Source organism: Dendronephthya gigantea, unplaced genomic scaffold, assembly GCF_004324835.1.
Source record: "Dendronephthya gigantea isolate DGI-Jeju-01 unplaced genomic scaffold, DenGig_1.0 000150F, whole genome shotgun sequence".
NCBI classification, from domain to species: domain Eukaryota; kingdom Metazoa; phylum Cnidaria; class Anthozoa; order Malacalcyonacea; family Nephtheidae; genus Dendronephthya; species Dendronephthya gigantea.
Genome location: NW_021163160.1, coordinates 381,632 through 400,046, shown reverse-complemented (window position 1 = coordinate 400,046; position 18,415 = coordinate 381,632). Strand labels below are relative to the sequence as shown.

Below are 18,415 nucleotides of genomic sequence, written 5' to 3'. Positions count from 1 at the left end.
TGTTCACATTTTCACATAGTTTGTTAATTCGGTTTGTGGTAGTCACGTGGAAAAAGAACAAAGACAGCCGACGGTGTTGGAGCGAAAGGTGGCTGTACTACGAGTTGCAGGACCTGTTGTCACCCTAAGAGGTTTCAAACAAGCTACGAGCCGAAGACTGAGAACAACGGCGCCATCAGAGTTTCAAGAGGCGGTAGAAAGTCTTGAAGGAAGTGGGTATGGTAAGGTCGTTTGTCTACGCACTGCAAGATCTGCTTCGCAAACAATGTTTTTTATAAAGAAAAGCCCAGAATGTATTCCTGATGGTAACGACCTCATTGGTTGCGAAGAATATCGAAGTCGTTTCAGTCAACCTTTGCATGGGAGTGTGAGTGAAGGGATGAAAAGATCTCTTATTGACAAAGGCTTCGTAGACGAAAATCTGTTTCAAATTTAATTGAAAAATTTACTTATTATGCGTGTCGATTATATATCTTGTTACTGTGTTTTTTCAGTAATGTTATTTTTTGGGTTTTGGGTTGTGGTTTCAAGGAGATATTTATTTAATTGAATTAATTGAATGCATTGTAATTTAAGTATTAAATGTATTGGACGCCGCTTTTCGTGGTCGACGTCGCACGCACATGGTTAATATTTGCTAGCTATTGGATTTTTATACAGTTTGATGTGAAGTAACGACAATAATGAAGAGGGAAAAAATAAAATAAAATGGTCTTTGATGAAGTGTTATGTTTTTAGCTGTGTAGGCCAGTAGGCGAGTAGGCCAGTAGGCGTGTAGGCCAGTAGGCGAGTAGGCGAGTAGGCCAGTAGGCGAGTAGGCCAGTAGGCGTGTAGACTAGTAGGCGTGTAGGCCAGTAGGCGTGTAGGCCAGTAGGCGTGTAGGCCAGTAGGCGTGTAGGCCAGTAGGCGTGTAGGCCAGTAGGCGTGTAGGCCAGTAGGCGTGTAGGCCAGTAGGCGTGTAGGCCAGTAGGCGTGTAGGCCAGTAGGCCAGTAGGCGTGTAGGCCAGTAGGCCAATGGGCGTGTAGGCCAATAGGCGAGAAGCTAAGTGTGTAGGGTTGCTGGCGCATATATGGGCTAACATGTATGCGTAAAAAGGGGCGTAGGCTGTAGGTTCGTTAGATCAAAGGCATTGCTTCGATGGCGGGGTATTCTATAGTTATTCCCTGTATGGTATAGTATATATTGTACAACGGCTGAAGTTTCAGGTATGTGTTTAATTTTTCCCGCATACATGTTGTTATGATTTAGATGTTCACCAGGGCATTGAGAGGATATACATGCCTGCATGTATTCATTCTATTCAAGTGTATTGCACGAGTTAACGAACTTAAAAGCCGTACGGTCTGTGTATACGTGCTGCAAAGGCATGCAATAACACAAATATCCTATATATCGTAAGCAAATCACACAATTCATTTCTGGTTTACTCAAAAAGGGCATGCACTATCATTTCTCTTACCTGACCTGAACGGTCAAACGGCGGTTTAATATCGTATTTTAATACAGGGTGCATGGGGACTTAATATCGGATGTGTTTTTGGCGAATCACAGCTTTTAGATAATAACTGACATTTCAATTACTCCTACCGCAAAAAGCAAGTATTACTGTGAAATTGTTAAACAAAATGTACTCTGAAAAAAACTTAAGACGGCCACAGGCACAGGTACGGTCTCATGCAGTAACAAGAATAGCCGGAAATCTATAGCCAGTAATAAGCATTCGACCAATTCCACCTTATTATTATTGTGCTGTCAGAGGAAAACATATGGTATGTAATCAGCAGCTCAGTTGGCGGTGTCCAGTCACGATTGAAGAGAAATCGAGCTAAAACTTTCGTTCCATCGAAAAATTCAGGCTAGTGGAAAACTGCATTTAGGTCATTAATTGTTATTAAGCCGGTTTTCCATCGACGGTTTTTGTTGGACTTTATTCTTTTGTATTTGAGCAATTTGTTTCAGATGATTGCTTCTGACTGTACGAAATTTTGAGTACATCGAGTGTGAAATTTACCAACTAAACTCGTTCTCAATAACCCGGCGACGACGAGTTTTGGCCGATGGCGTAAGAAAACAACGCGCGAGAATGCATGACGAATATCGTACTCGAAGTCGCTGCGAAACCTTCCGATTATCACTAGTGGAAAACCGACCTTATGCCTGCGAAACCTGCGAGCTATATCTTATTATTTTCGCTTAAATTATCAGTCCCTTGACTGAGTTGTAACCGGTCACGGGGGAATCTGCTATACGATCGAATTCTGAAAATCAAGCAAAATAGCTTTGTTCGATTGAAAGATTCGCGAATGAGTGGAAATATAAGTTGGCAACGAGAGAAGGAATCCTGAATTTCTGAATATGAGATTTCATTTTGAAAATGTACATAACACACACACACACTCTAAGGCCCGTTTACATTTGGGATTACTATATATAGCGCTGAAGCATCATATACAACATTCGGATAAATGTCTAAACTGATATAATGTCACTTTTTTGACACTTTACAGTTTGCACCCTGTATATCATCAAACTCTTCTTTAGTTTGTTTGTGCAGTATTATTTACCAACCCATTAGCTAGGCCTGCCACCCAGGCCGAAGATAAATATTAAATGTTATCTGCTCATTTCAATACCTCAAAATCATCTCACGCTTCGTTGAATCTCGGGTAACCGGGCTCATGTAAACAGCCCCTAAGTGACGTTCGGCCGTGACGTCACGTGACCGAAGAGCCTGCAGAGGGCATTAACAACGCATCTGCGAACGAGCGATAAAGTCGACAGCAGCAGCTTGTGATAGAGAACACCGCGGAAAAACGTCTGCGCACGCGTCAACTCTGCCTGTAAGTGAGATTAAAAATAATTAAAAAGCGGTTCCGAACGTTTCCGAAGGCTAAAAATGGCGGTAAAAAGGAGTGATTTCATTCGTGTCTTCAAATCCATATTTCGAGGGCATAAATAAACACTGCATTATAGAAACTAAGAGAAAAAACGTCCAGAGAGAACTTTTAATTGAGACACGTTTTATTAAAAAAAAATATGTCGCCAGATACGAGACGTTTGCGTGTTCTCAATGATTGAAAATTAAGATGTATTTTAAAATTTAAATATATTAGAAAGCTTAACTTTCCGCGGTTTTTTTTAACTTTTAGGTTTAAACTTTCGTTTTCGAAAAATATTCTAAAGCCACCCCGTTAAAAAAGGAAAATTTACCGTGAATTCCAGTTCGATACTCTAAATGCTAGAAGGCTTTTAATTTATGTTCTGTCTGGCCGTCTTGTATATTTTTGCCTTTTCTTAACTTATATTTCATCAAATAATGGGCATGTTTTGTTCCAAAAGTTGATATTTAGATTTACCATAATATTTTGATACTTCGGCGCGTACGCAGACATTTTTCCGCGGTGTTGTGATAGAGTGCTATAAGTAAATTTCTTTTTTTTTCTTTCTTACTCCTGTCAGGTACGTTTTTCTTTTGGCAGGGGGTTGTTAAGCTTGAGATACGATCTCAACTGGCTCCAAGTTACAGTGGTCGCTCCAAGACACACCCACCCCCCCCCCCCCGCGAACGGCAGAGCTAACACCTATTAAACCATCCAATCGTGTAAGTAAGGTAAACGAAGCTGTTAATCGAATGAATTTCATCTAATTGCTACCGAGCCTTAGCTAGGCCCTGTGAAATATTTACAACTGGAAGTCTTAGGTCCACAAAACATAATTTCGTCGGTCGGAGTAAATAAGTGTTAAAAAGGCATTAACAGTCGCAGTCGCGATAAACAGACGTGTCGTTCGAAATAAACAGACAATTATAGTGTTCAGGTGTTTAAGTTTGGAATAAGCTCATAATTTAGTTCGGAATAAAGTCATAAAAAGCCAACTATGGCGTTCAAACATATATTCGCGACCTGTTGTGTCAAGGTCGCTATGCGGAAACAAAAATGAACCGATATTAAATTCGGAATAAAGTAGTAACAGACAACTATGGCGTTCAGACATATATTCACCGTGCAGTATAGTCAGGGTCGCGAGAATCAAGAATAAACAGACGTGTGGTTCGAACTTGTGGGTATAAGATGGCTAACCTAATATCTAAATGTCTCCAAATTTCCAATGCAACAAACTTGGCAAAGTTTAATAAACGTGGTGAAATTACTGATGAACAATTTGATACTCTAAAACCTATCCCAGCACATTTTGACAGGGCACATGCTTTGCCAAAAACCTGCAAGAAATTTGCACTCTACCTAAATTTCGGTCTTAAAGATCTGCAAAGTTTCGGAGCTGACTAGCATGGCGAATCCAAAGTGACATTTCTGCAAGAAGCAAAGCCTCTATCGCTACCTACTAAACATTTAAACTGTTATTTGCCTAAATATGGAGTATTATCGTTTAAGGTGGCTCCCTAGGGTTTTGAGAATTTTTTTAAGTGCATGTTTGATGATACAGAATTAAGCACCAACATTGTAAACTATAGATTGAAATTAGCTTTAACGTATTGAGTACCATGTTCGAAATAAGAAAATATTGATTGGCCAATCATAGAAGCTGTTGCCATGGCAACAATGACGTTTCAATATGGCCACCAATTATCATTAAATTACGATTATTTTACAAACCCTTCGGTGAAATGTCTTCTTTTTCCACTGAACATTTTTCCAGATAGTTAGTAATTGACAGGACAATTTTAAGAAAAAGTTATCGATACAAAAAAAATTAAAGGGGGAAAATATGGTTTTACGCAATAAAAAAAAATCCTATCGATAACTTTCTTTTAAAATTGTCCGGTCGTTTACTAAATGACCTGCAAAGCATTCAGTGAAAAATAAAAAAAATTCACCGAAGGATTCACGAAATAATTGCAATTAAATTGTAATTAGCGGCCATGTTGAAACCTCGCTGTTTCCATAGCAACGGCCTTCATAGTTAATCCGTCAACAGTTTCTCATCTCTAAAGTACTCCACAATATAATCAAAAGTATTATTGATCTTTACTCTGCAATATTGGCGCTTAATTCGCAACAAGAAACTTACTATCTAGAATTTTTACAAAACTCTAGGGAGCCACCTTAAATGAACTATAATTTGCTTTCAATAAGTCTTATCTCAGTCTTGCTGTACACTAGTTATGACTTTAAAGAGGCGAATTTAAGTTTCAACAGCGCAAAATATTTTAATATAGTATGCATTATATTATATACCTTTTTTTAAATGTATATATTACATTTAAGGGAGAAAAATGTATGTAAAAGCTGTGAATGCACACTTAGTTCTAGAGTCTAGACTGCACCAGTACAATTATGTTCACCTCTTTAATGTCACACTTTTACCCTGACCTCCCAGAAATTTCTGAATAAAACTGTCATGTCTAACATTCATCCAACTTTTAGGTAAAGATTTGTAATTCACATCTGCGGCCGCAATTTTTCTTTTTGATATGAACTTTAGTAATTAATTTAGTTTGGGTTTTGTCCTGGCAATCTAGGGTCTAAGGTTCAGGATCGTGGATCGTTGCTCGAGCCAGCGATTTCCCACAGCGCGAGGAAGGGCTCTGAGATAATCTAAGCTAGAAGCCGGAATTTCTGGTTTGTTAATTTATTTATTTATATCTTGTATTAAAACATTCACGGTGCGAACGACCAAATATTATCTATTCTAAATTTGTCTAACCCAGAGCTCTGTTTCATCGCCAGAGGAATTCGCGAGCTCGAGGAACGAGTTTGGAATGACAAACGAAAGAAGGAAATGAACTATTTGGTTGTGATGAATTCGAATTTAGCAGTAAAATCATTTTCTACATTTAGATTGTTCTAAAACGTTCCTGCATGATCAATCTATTCATTTGGCTCGATGCAAGAATTGTATGACGTAATTATTGTTGGAGGACCTATGGGTCTCGCCGCCGCTTACGAATGTAGTGTTAAAGAAGGAAAGAAAGTTCTTCTCCTCGAGCAGTTTAACAATTTTGCCAACGCACACGGTTCAAGTCCTGGATACAGTCGACAATACCGCATAGCATATTCCGAAATGAATTTGTGCGATCTTGCCCTGAAAACCTACGATATGTGGATGAAGCTCCAAAAAGAGATGAACGACGAAAGTCTTCTTCAAGTAACAGGTTGTCTCTGGTTCGGTGATTCCACTGTTGAGAGTAGCGAGGGAAACATTGACCAAGCAATTAAAAACCTCAAGAAACTTGGCCAAGAGGAGGGGAAGGATTATATAGTTCTTGAAGGAAAGGAAGAAGTTATGAAAGATCCTAGTTTCACATTAACGATTATTACGGATTCCCAAGATTTCAGGTTAAAGATGCATAAGCTCATTCAGATGCATAAGCTTATACTTATTTTTATGATATAATTGTAACTATTTTGACACTAAAATAACATTACTAATTTAATAAATCTGACTCGTTGAATTTTTGTCACTCATCACAGTGTTGCAAAGTTTGAAACTTTGAAAACACTTTGCACTAAATATCAGGCTTACGTGGCTTTATGTGGTGTTCACAAATGCTCGCATTATATTATAATACGAGTACGGATCCCGTGTTTTCAGCATTGAACATATTCATTGCTGGTAAAAATGTTCAAAGAATTCAAAAGCTTTCGGCTTTGAGTTCTTTGTTGGGCTATCGATTCGTTCGAGCCGCTGTAGAGCAATTCGCCTTAAGTCTTCAGAAAAAGAAAAAGAAAAAGAAAAATTCAGGAGAGAGGCCGGAATGTAATTACTAATTAATAGTTTAATTCATGTAAAGCTAATATTTGAGGTTAACGATTTGATCGTTTCTGATAAAGGGGCCTGCCTCGAAACGTACGTTATAAACGTTATTTTCTGTCCGTATAGAAGAGAGAAATATGGACTAGATTGGAAGACAAATTATATATTTTATCAAGATGGGGTAAACGACACAAAAAAGTTGGTTTAGTAAAGAAATTAGCCGAGGCACCTAAAGTTGACAAATACGAACATTCAATCTAAATCACTCTCCCTCAAAATAATATCATAAATCCATTCAATTTATCCTTCCCTCATACTCATATCCCATGCTCATTAACTAAAAAAGTAATTATGCTGTATCTTTAACCATAAATCTTTAATAATAAATTATGCTTTTAGTTAATCTTTCCCTCTTTTCCTAACTTCACTCTCTTCATGTGACGTGCATAAACTTGATAGGCGGATTTGAAGCCACTTTCCAAAGCTTCTTGAATCCAGCCAGCCGTAAATGATATGTTATCGCCAGCAAAATGCACATTTCCCATTGGTTCCCATAAATATCTGTCAGTTAAAAAAAATTATATTTGTATCACAAAATACGGTAATATCGAAGAAACCATTTTTATTCTACGTATATCTGGTGTGCCTACCATTTACCACCTATAGGAATGGGAAATTGCACTCGAAAAAGGAAATAGTTCAAGAAATTTGCATCGGAAAGTTTGGAAATATCCGATGAAACTCAGTAACTGCATATTACGATAGGTGATATAAGAAATGCAGTTTACAGAGCAAGAACTACCCGCCACGACCTATTTTTCAGGCAGGGAAATTGTCATCCAATTCTTAACCAAAACTAATCGTCTTAAACGCAAATGAAACCATAATGTTAGATCTGGTTCATAGGATAATTCTGGCAACAAAATGCGACAATAATAACGGCGCCGAACAACATGGGCATTACGGTGTATAATTACTGTAATACTCTTACGCATATCACATACCTGATATTGTTGAATTGAGTGGTCTTCAAGAGTCCATAGGCACCTTGATAAGAGGGTTGGTTGTACCAAGCATGGACAATGCATTTTTCAACTGCTCCTTCTATTTCAGGGTGGATTTCTGCAACTTGTTCCATGGCTTCCTTCTTTGCTTGCTCTTTTTTCAAGGAACCAAAAAGCAGTGCTTCATTTTTCCAGGTGTAAATCAGAATTATTCCTTGCTTGGTGGACGTGACATAGTCAGGATCCGGCTTCACGTAATGCATTTGACCGATGGGTAGGTTGGTCTTAGAAAAGCCACCTTTGATTGCATACTTCTCGTCTTCCCAGAATCTGGTTTTGGTTTGCAGGATAATCTTCGTGGCAGGTCCGGTGAACATGTCTTCAATAGCTTGCAGATTCTTTCTCAGGGCCTCGTTGTCTTTCGTGTTTGCTTGAATTGGTTCAAAGGTAATTTGTAGCAGTATGTTCACTTGAGTGGTGAGGATTACAGCCTGGATTTAAATTAGATAAATCAGAACATGCAGAACTGCAAAAAGACACAGTGAACACACGCTGTTTCTTATGCTAACTTTCTTCATTGCAATTTCATGCGTGTTACGATATAAAGACTTTCAGGTTACTTCACAATGGAATTTACAATTAAGAAATGACAGCTACTGAAAATGAATTCAATGAATCTAGAGAGAGAATATATTTACAAATATGATTTTTGGATATAATGCATGGGCAAAAAAACAAAAAACAAACAATGATTCGTGGAAGTTAAACGAGCTGCGAGAAATCATTGCATAAAGCTTTAACAAACCCTTGTAACTTAACTTGCCAGTAATGCGGATAAGTTTAATATAACCAGGGAGCAGCGGGGGAAGAACTTCGCATCAAATGTTTAATGTTGTATAACAACTCTCTAAATTAGGCAACACACTTTTCGACGTTTAGACCGAAGGCCACTTTTTTGTCTATTGTTTTGTTATACCACATTTAATAGAGATATGGAACATACAAATTAAAGCTAAAGATAAATAATTTCGTCGACTTACCCGTGCTTTGTACGTAATTTCTGGATCTTTTCCTGACGCGTAGCAGGTTACAATGACACAATCCTTGCTAGGGTCACAGGGCGAGGAAAAATAAGATATCTTGCAAACTTGTTGGTTATGTTTCAAATCATCAGAAATCAATGGCTTCGATCGTTTTGAACTGAAGAATGCTTCAGCTAAGCTGTGCATACCACCAACTAAGGTATGCATATCACGTGACCACCAGTTCCCAAGTTGATCACGAAGATACTGAACCAATGATTGGTCCAGTTGCTCTGTGTAAGAAAACACCGAGTAGCCACGAACTGCATCGTCGGACCAAGGCAAAAGGTTTTCAAGCATGTCAATGTCTAAGGAATCGAGATTATTACACCCGTCTTCGTCTTCGCTTTCCAATTTTGCGCGAATAACCTTAACATTGCTCTCCAGAAAGCTTTCCAATGTAAACTGGCTCCAAATGTCAATCCAGCGATCCCAAACTGCGATTTCCTCATCAATGGTGGTTGTTTTATTCAACCAGGCAATCAATTGATCGGTGACAACGCCGGTTGTCTTGCTGTAATAATCATCTAAATATTGTTAAAAACGAAAGAAACGATTAAACGACGATGATGTTTTAAACAGGAAACATAACACTGTGTATCAGGTTCACATCTAATTTTACTGCTGAAACTACTGAATATCATTGCTGCAGAATTGGACGCCCTGACAAAGTGTTGGGCCAATAATTATAATATTTTATTCCTAAGGCTATAGGTACTGAAAATTCCAAACCAATCTATGCTTGTCTTTCCGGAGAGCAACTACTAGTAAAAAGAAATGAAGTAAAAGTTCCGTGTTACATCACATTAGACTAGGCTGGGTCGTGAGTATCTGAGCACAAAAATCATATTCGAATCACATTCGAATTTGAAATGGGATATTATACCAATATTGTCAATAACGACGTCCTTTTCTCCTTTCTTCTTGCTTCCCGTCTTAATTCCTTTCCTCCAGTTTGGCCAAACAGTGTCGAAGTGGGTTTTTCCCAGGCTAAAAAACCGGTAAGATGATCAATTTTACTCTCATCACTTAGAGAGTTGATTCATATGATGAAAAATTCATCACCAAACGAGAAAGACTTCACGACAATGACGTCATTAAATTTTTGCTATGTGTTTAACCTTAGGACAATAGTGATTTCTCTTAGATGACATTGGGAAAAAACAATACATCAAACGTCTTTTCATACCAGTGACATGACATACCATCCACATTTTGACGAAGTTTGACATTATGACAAGGATATGACTCTACATGATATACTATGTGTACTACATGATATGCTACTGTAGGTCAATTTTTTTCAATCTAACATCACATACTTGCTGTTTTTTCCTTTAATCCGTAAATATTGGAAATGCCATTTTCATCAAAGTTTGGAAACTTTTTGATGCTTATTTGAAAGTCAGTGACGTATCCATCCGTTAGAAAATGCGCTCTATCATTTGGTGCCCCCACACCACCAGGTAATCTCATCGCTCCGGCTAAAAATATAACAAAATTTAAGGTATGGTAAGGCAAAGTTTCTTTATAGTGTTTTCCTTGTGAACGGGGCTAAAGTCTTTCTTTTAATTAGGTCATATGTGCTAATAAAAGTTCGATGACTTGGAGAGGCCTTATATACAGATTTTATCAGTTTTATGGAGGAGTTTGGAGAATAAATTACGTAATTGATGTTGACATTTGCCGAGAGGCGAGAACATGCGCACTAGTAAACTAGTTCTACACAGGGACTAAACTATATAGATGGGATAGTTGGGAGGTGCATATTCATTCATATATTCGTTCCAAGCAACGGATTTATTTTGTATGTATTCGCATTTTCAAAAGAAATATGTCGGGCAGAAATTTTATTTTTTGGATGACCACCAATTTAATTCCTGACCTCCAACTATTTTTATAAGAACGTTAGGTGGATTGGTGGTCGTGTTTGCCTTATAAAATAATTTCTACACTTGTGAGTACAAGTAAAAACTGTGTAAAACATTTTTACTTCAAAAGGAATTTGAGACTATTTAATCATGCGGAAAATAAAGAAGAATTTCGATCAAAAGAATTAATATGACGTTCACTAAAATATTCAAAGAAATTTGGTCTTTTTTTAAGCCTACCTTCGCCAAATAGACCGGGTGCAAGGCCTGCATCTTCCCCATAAGTGAAAACTCTTCCACCATAACGATCAGTCTGCTCCAAGATTTTCACATTTAGCCCAGCTCTCTTCAACTCATACGCTGCGGCAAGACCAGCCATACCAGCTCCAACAATAATCACGTCATATTCAACATCCTTTGGTGAAACAAATTCCTGTGATGCGCCTATTGTTGGAGGAGATGGGCCAGGTGGACAGTCGCCGTGTTCCAAATAGGCCGCATTCAATCCTTCTTTCTGGATCTTCAGCATAAAATCTTTTAAATAATCACTCTGTTGAATGACCTTGGTGGCTTGTTCTTTCATTCTCTCCTTAAATGGTTTCACTCCCTTTAAAAGGTGAGTATTGTTTAAAAGAAAAGATGTTGCCATTGTCCTAGAAAAGATACAATGGAAGACTCTGACATGTCAGCTTTTGAGACCTATAATAAAGCCCCCAGCTTGTCAAGTAATACACAGCTAATTCAATAAATTCGATCTGTTTATTAACAGAAAACCTTTAGCCACAGACTTTAATCTCGCGAGGCGTATTAGGACCATCCTTTTAGCAAATTTACAACAGACATATTATAGATAATTTTTAGAGACATATGAACGCATTAATTTTGTAGCTGCAGTATTTAATAGACCTTTCCCCTGTAAGCTTTTGAGTGCGCAATGTGTGACAGTATTTGATTATCAAGGTCATTACAATTTAAGTTGTCATTTCGCCATGTATATGTTCAGGAGCGATTTAGTTTAACGAAAAAGCAAAAAAAATCGGCAAGGTTTTTTTACAAAACAAAATCGCTTCTAAGCAGAACGATATCGCAACTCAAAGTTGATTGATAATCAACTACCGTCACGCATTGCGTGCTTGAAAGCTAAAAGGGGAAAGGTTTGTTGCTAAGCTTGACATTTTGCCTTTGTGCACTAGCGATGGTCAAGTGTTCAGTATTGAATATGAAATACGCACATATCGTCTTCAAAAGCCAATAAGCTCTTTTTTGGAATAGGCAAATCAAGATTACTTTTGCACGTAATAAGCCTGCTGTTATAAAGGGCGCTGAAGTCTGAAGAGCTTTCGTCTTTAAAAATCAAAATATTCGAATTACGAAACACCACGGCAAAATGTATAGGAAATCTAAAATTGTTTAGACAGTTGAATATTGCCCGTTTTAGACTTCCACAATCCATGTCTGCGTCTAATGTTAATCATCTATAAAGACCCGTTTACTCTACACTCCATTTATTGGCACGGCACGGCTGAAATGGGTACCCGTGCCCAATTCATCCGTGCCCAGCCTTCATTTTGGGTAGTCTGAACAGCGAACTCTAATGAAATTGAACACGGGTACACATTTTAGCCGTGCCGTGCCAATAAATTGATTGTAGTGTAAACGGGGCTAAAGTCTTTGTTTTTTAGGTCATATGACTGTGCAAATAAAAGTTTGATGACTGAAACAGGCCTTATATATACAGGTTTCATGCATCAGTTTTATAGAGTTTCTCGATGTGAGTAAATACAATAAAGAAAACAAAAACTGTCGAGTTTAGCTCCTGCCAGTGACGCAATGGTAAAATTTTGTAACGCATTTTCAAAACAGCATATATCCGATTTGATATTTGTCTCCGTATATCCCTCAACTGAATAAAGTCTGTATAAATTATTAACGGATGCTATTCCGGGTTCTACAGTCTCCGGTGTTTCTCATTACAATTTCTCATTCCTCGTTCCTTAACCAATTTTCTTTCCCGATTCCTCGTTCTTTGTTTTTTGAGGTTCTATAAGTTGCTATATATATGCATGTAGTGGCCATGCAGAAATGATTTATAGAGTATAGACCTAGCTGTTTCCTGTACTTTTGCAGTGTAAATTCACTTGGCCTCGCCTCTATCAGGATATCTACGGCCTTCGACAATTGATGCAAGTATATAGGTTAGATCTGCATTTGGGCTGCGGCAGCTGGTGGTTACGATTCGATTTATAGATAGTACGGTGAATTGTTCGCTGTTTAACAATTTGTGATATTGTTTTCAAACAGTTATAGTTCTAATAGCCCAATGGCTAATCTAAATAGTTTGTCACACAAGGTTTGTATATCAGTATATGTAAATGGCCAGTAATACAATGAAACATCTACCCAATATTATATTAGCAACCCGGAATTCACGTAGCAGAACTAAATACCAAAATTCTAAACTTTTCAGCCGTCCAAGGCAAAATAACCAGCTATTTGTTTGCTTCACAGTCTCTACTACGGAGTCATTCGAGATTAGCTTGAATTGAAGTAAACAGGAAGAGCGATATAAAGACAGAGGAATACAATTTCACATGCCTGAACGAATTTTCTGGTATCAAGGCTCCGTAAAGCACAAAAAGGATCTCTGTAAATTTGAACAGCATCTAATTGTGTTCAAGGAGATAAATGCCAAATTTCTGTACATTACACTGCAGAAATCAATAAGAATTGTACATTTATTACAAATAATACACTGTTATTTTCAGGGAGTTATTTTAACTCTCCCATTATCCTTTTTTAGTGGAGTTAAAAATTTAACTATAGTTTTGGAGTAAAAATAACTCTCTTTGAGGGGTTAATAATTTTTAGACCTTATTAACTATGCAGAATTAACTCCTTTTGGGGGAGTTAAGCAATCTAACCCTCTTTTATGAGTTATTTTAACTCACCTATTACCCTTTTTTGGGGGTGATAAAAATTCAACTCTCTTTTTGGAGTTAAATAAAATTCAAAATGGCGTGCACAAGAGGAGCGGGTTAATAGTTTATTATAAATTTTAGTCTTATAAACGTGAATTGATTTAACTCTGGAGTGAAAAAGGCGGAAAAGGCTTGTAAAAATTACGAATGTTTGTGCCACTAATATAATTTGACTTCTAAACCCTATATTTTAACTTATATCGCTTTCTTCATCCCGATGTATAAAGTTTCTTCCTACGGCATTTAACTTTTAAGTTCAAGTTTATAAGGCTGTTCTGTTCATCTGTATATCAAAGCCATTCCCCCATAAAATAGGGAAAAATGGCAGGGCTGACGATGATCTATTGATTATATATGTTATTTCTGGCTGTGAGGTCGTTATTTCCGTTTTCGAGACCGTCGGCACAGTTTTTTGTATCCGGGCCAAAGCTGCCGGTAAAATATAATGTGTTTATTTTTTAACCTTTGCCTTAGGCCTAGGGAAGTTTTCGAGACCGAGAGCACAGATTTTTGCCTCCGGGCTGAAGCTGCGGTATATAACGTGTTTATTTTTTACCTTTACATTATTGACTTCATGAAACACAAAAAAGCAAAAAAATTAGCAAATAACTATATAAAAACTATAATTTCTGCAATCTACAAGGCTACAAGCCATTTCAGAATTTTAATACGTCAACAACTCCTTAAAAGGATATCCTAGTCGGGAAACAGCCAATGAAATGGCAGATATTGTTACCATAGCAACTAAATCACGGCAAATTCGGGCAAATCGACTAGAAAAACAACGTAAAATGCAGCGAAAAAAGGAGTAAAAAATCCAAACTAAGACGTTTTTCGCGGGTATGTTTTTTATTTCTAACATACTTTTAGCCTTTTCCGGAAAGGTTTTTACACATTTTAGCCTTACGTTGCTTTGGTTTGGCCGTTTTATTCACATTTCACACCGGGCCGGATGCATTTCAAGCGGGCCGGATGCAAAAATCAATATTAAATAGGTCATTTTATCACTTTAAAATTTACAGTAATTAAAGTCTTTCAGAAGTAATTCATAATTTAGGGTATAGGAAGAGTATTATTGAGGTTAAAAGCAACAACTGATGTTAGAATTATTTAAAAGTGGGCTATGAAAAGGTGATCCTTCCAGACAATTAATATAGCAATTCAGAGCTTTTGTATTGATCTGTCTTTTCAAATATACAACTCACAATATTATACAAATGCATGTGAATTGATAATAAGAAATTTTGTGAGATAAATTTACCAATATGACACTACGAGAACCTTTCGCTTTAATGTTTTTAGTTTAATAATCTAATACACAAACACAATTCGCATCAGAACTCTGAAAGTAGAAATAATATAACTCCGATAGTGGAGTTACCACTGCTTAACTCCTTTTTAAGAGTTACATTTTAACCCCTAAATGATAGTTATTCTGACTGCAAAAACGGAGTTAATATTTTACTCCAAATATGGAGTTACTTTTAACTCCAAAAAGTGAGTTGTTCTGTACCTTTTTCCGTAACTCCTATTTTAGGAGTTAAAATAACTCCCTCAAAATAACAGTGTACCTACGAAAGTTTTAGTCATAATGAAAAATATTTCGGAAAACCAAAATACATCATTTATATCATACTCGGACATCCTGTGGAGTCACAAAGAAGTTTATTATCTCCTCCCATTTACGTCAAATGTATTATTCGCGATCGAATATTTGTGACCTTTGTTTCGCCATTCCAAGCCCCAAATCATATGATGAATGGTTTTGCTATTTTCTTTTCATGTAGCACATATACATATTTACTTCGCTCGGAAGCTTATAGTTGGATCCACCTAGCTTTGTATGAAAATTATAAGCGGATTAATCAATTAAATTACTCATGTAAATATGTAACTGCATGCAATAACTCTTATATCGGGAATAAACACATTGGTGTATTAACTGTATTTGGCTTCGTTTACACAGCAAGTTGCAAGCGGCAATAAACTTATTGATTCGCAAAAAGTTTAGCCATCCCTCCTAAATGTATGCGGCTGATTCAGAATTTTTACAAGAAATTATATATAACAACGATTATCACAATGATATTTTTTAAACAGCAATTCTTAAACAGGTCATACGTGCACAGACATGTGGTAAAAGCAGAATGAGTTAAAATGAATGTTGCTAGCGAAGCTAATTTTTTCAAGCATTTATAATTTAATAGCCCGTGCACCTCCGTTTCATGCATGGACTATTGTATGTCATCGATCAGTTAAAAGGCCGTATATAGCCGATTACACGCAAATCGTTTATGCTATCAGGTTAGCATTGATGCAAGAAGTATGCTACAGGATTTATCAACGCATACCTGAAAAATCTTCTCCGGTAGAATGTAGGTTCGCCAGTAGCCTAGTCTGCCCTCCTTCGAGATTGAAATTGAAATGAATTGAAAACTGATAATCTGATAAATAAATAATGAGAGTGGAATCAATGGAACGTGCGTACTTGAACGATTTCTCTGCTAATTAAATTTGATCAACATCAATGTTTGGACATACGGCCTTTGAGACACCTCGGGATGTGGGAGGTATCGTGCTAAGTACCACCTACTCACGTATATGATTTATTCCGAATAAATTATACATCGCTACTCCCTACAAAGCTTATACTACATAGAGATTTTGAGAAAGAAATTTACATGAGGGTTTACATGTATGTAATTATTCTATTAAACAAGCCATACGTGCATTAATATGCTTAACACAAATACTGCGGAGTTCGCAGATTCTTGCAATTGCACCGGGTGAACAAAAAATTATCCCCTTTTGAAATTTAAGATTTTATTAAAATTTGAATTATTATATCATGCATGCTCGACGGATGCGTAAAATTGAAAGCACGATACTCAAGGGGTTGATTACATGGAGTCTTTTCAGTCCGAGTGAGTTTACTGCAGTGGTTTACAGGGCTGAAAATTCAGCTAGCAGCTCGGTGCCCAATGCTATGAAACATCCATGAAAGAATATAAAAATTATTACGGCATTCACCGCGAGGCAGAAATAAACGCATTCCTGAATTCTGAACATTTCCAGTCGTATAGATATCAGTACTTATATCAGTAGCAAATATAATTTGAATTTATATTTTGAATGGAATGAAATTACACTGCACTGTATAATCTTTAAGTGTGCAACAATCTCGTAACGTTTATTTTACATCAAACTTGCGGAATTTAAAAAGCAAATTAAGACCATGCTGATGTATTTCGTCAAACAGTAAATTCTGCTTTGCTGCGTGTGATTAACGTTTGTCGCGTGTAAAATTTGATGCTAGAACGGCTGCATAAATTATACACTTACATTCCTTAAGGCATTAGTGTCCTGTTTGCATGAAGCGAGTTATGACAGTTATTCCGGCTAGGCGAGATAAAAAGAGCATCACATCACAACCTCGGATTAGTCTTTTATTATATGCAGTTTTCATCTCGCCTGTAGCGGGATAACTTGCTCCATGAGTCCATGTAAAAAAGCCGTAAGTTATATTGGCAAACTTGAAACAACACTGCAAATCTCTTATCAGGATTCACTGTTTGGTAAATCTTCCTTGCGAAGTTTACGAGTTTCCACGAACTTTTTTTTGCTTTTCTTTCATATATGGCCCGAAACGAGCACTTATGTCAAAAGTTTAAACTTTTTTCACAGCTTAGCTCTGTTTAAAAATAATCTGATTACATGGACACATATTTATGTTAGCTTGGGATAACCCTTGATCGGTAATAAGACTCGAACTATGTAGCTACTGAAAGGGTGTTTGGCTTTTTTATGGAGCGAGCTATGAGCTGCCCCGATTCAGAAATTTTCAAGAAATTTTGGCCAACTGCATGCCATGGATTCGTAAAAAAGCCTACATTCGCAATCCCCACATTAATGTATGATATAGTTGCAAGATGTATAATTATATGCTACAAGATTTATCAACGCATACCTGAAAATTTTCTTCTTGAAAATATCACACTGCGGTCAAATATGGCTTCACTAGTAGCTTAGTCTGTCCTCCTTCGACATTGAAATTGAAGTGAATCGAATACTGATAATCGAATAAATGTATAATGATAGCGGAATGGAACGTTTTCTTACAAGCAAAATCGCTTCTCAGGGACCGCGGATGGGGGGGGGGGAGGCTGGGGGGCTTTAGCCCCCCCCCCAATAATTTTATAAAAACATGTGATTCCTTTTTAGCGATTTTTATATGGCCATAATAATACGAATAAAAACTCCTTATAGTAAGTTGTATAATCATAAATATGTGTTCACTATCCGTGTCGGTAAACAATGTTTTCATTGAAGTGTTTACAAGAAAAATATGAATAGATAAGTATGGACCCCCCCGAGGGTTCACTCTTTCGGCTTCGCTACCCCCCCCCCCCCCAATCCAAAAACTGCTCCGCAGTCCCTGCTTCTAAACCGAGAGATATCGCCACTGAAAGTTGGTTGATAATCATATACCGTCACGCACTGCGCTCAAAAGCTCAAATGGAAAAGGTCTATTGAAATCTATATTTTATTATTTCAATGCCTTATTATTATGCTGAACCCATGGATGGCTAAAATTGAAAGCGAGATGCTTAAAAAGACCTGTTTACATAGAGCAAGTTATCCCAGCTAGGCGAGGTAAAAAGCGCATCACATCAGACTTAACATTTTGCATATAGTTTCATCCTAGTTAACTCAAAAATACACAGCCTTGATTAGCAAATTCTGTTCCTATAAGTCCATAACTACA

At 37.1% G+C, this 18,415-nt stretch overlaps 2 protein-coding genes across 6 annotated transcripts in view; one reads left to right on the top strand and one right to left on the bottom strand.

Annotated features, from left to right (window-relative positions):
• LOC114537107 (collagen alpha-1(XVII) chain-like) overlaps window positions 1–18,415 on the top strand; it is a 101,930-nt gene that overhangs the window by 30,830 nt on the left and 52,685 nt on the right. The window lies entirely within an intron of this gene.
• Window positions 7,084–18,415, bottom strand: part of LOC114537104 (L-amino-acid oxidase-like) — a 30,367-nt gene continuing 19,035 nt past the window's right edge. Inside the window, exons 1-7 of one of the 4 annotated variants that reach the window (XM_028558234.1) lie at window positions 16,002–16,111; window positions 10,913–11,325; window positions 10,124–10,285; window positions 9,688–9,791; window positions 8,760–9,328; window positions 7,720–8,210; window positions 7,084–7,276 (exon numbers count right to left, since the gene is read on the bottom strand). In XM_028558234.1, coding sequence (XP_028414035.1) covers window positions 7,111–7,276; window positions 7,720–8,210; window positions 8,760–9,101 — 999 coding nt within the window. In that variant the 5' untranslated portion in view covers window positions 9,102–9,328; window positions 9,688–9,791; window positions 10,124–10,285; window positions 10,913–11,325; window positions 16,002–16,111 and the 3' untranslated portion in view covers window positions 7,084–7,110. Of the gene's footprint in view, window positions 7,277–7,719; window positions 8,211–8,759; window positions 9,792–10,123; window positions 10,286–10,912; window positions 11,326–16,001; window positions 16,126–18,415 lie in introns of those variants that run through there. The other 3 variants (XM_028558238.1, XM_028558235.1, XM_028558236.1) reach the window with 3 other exon arrangements.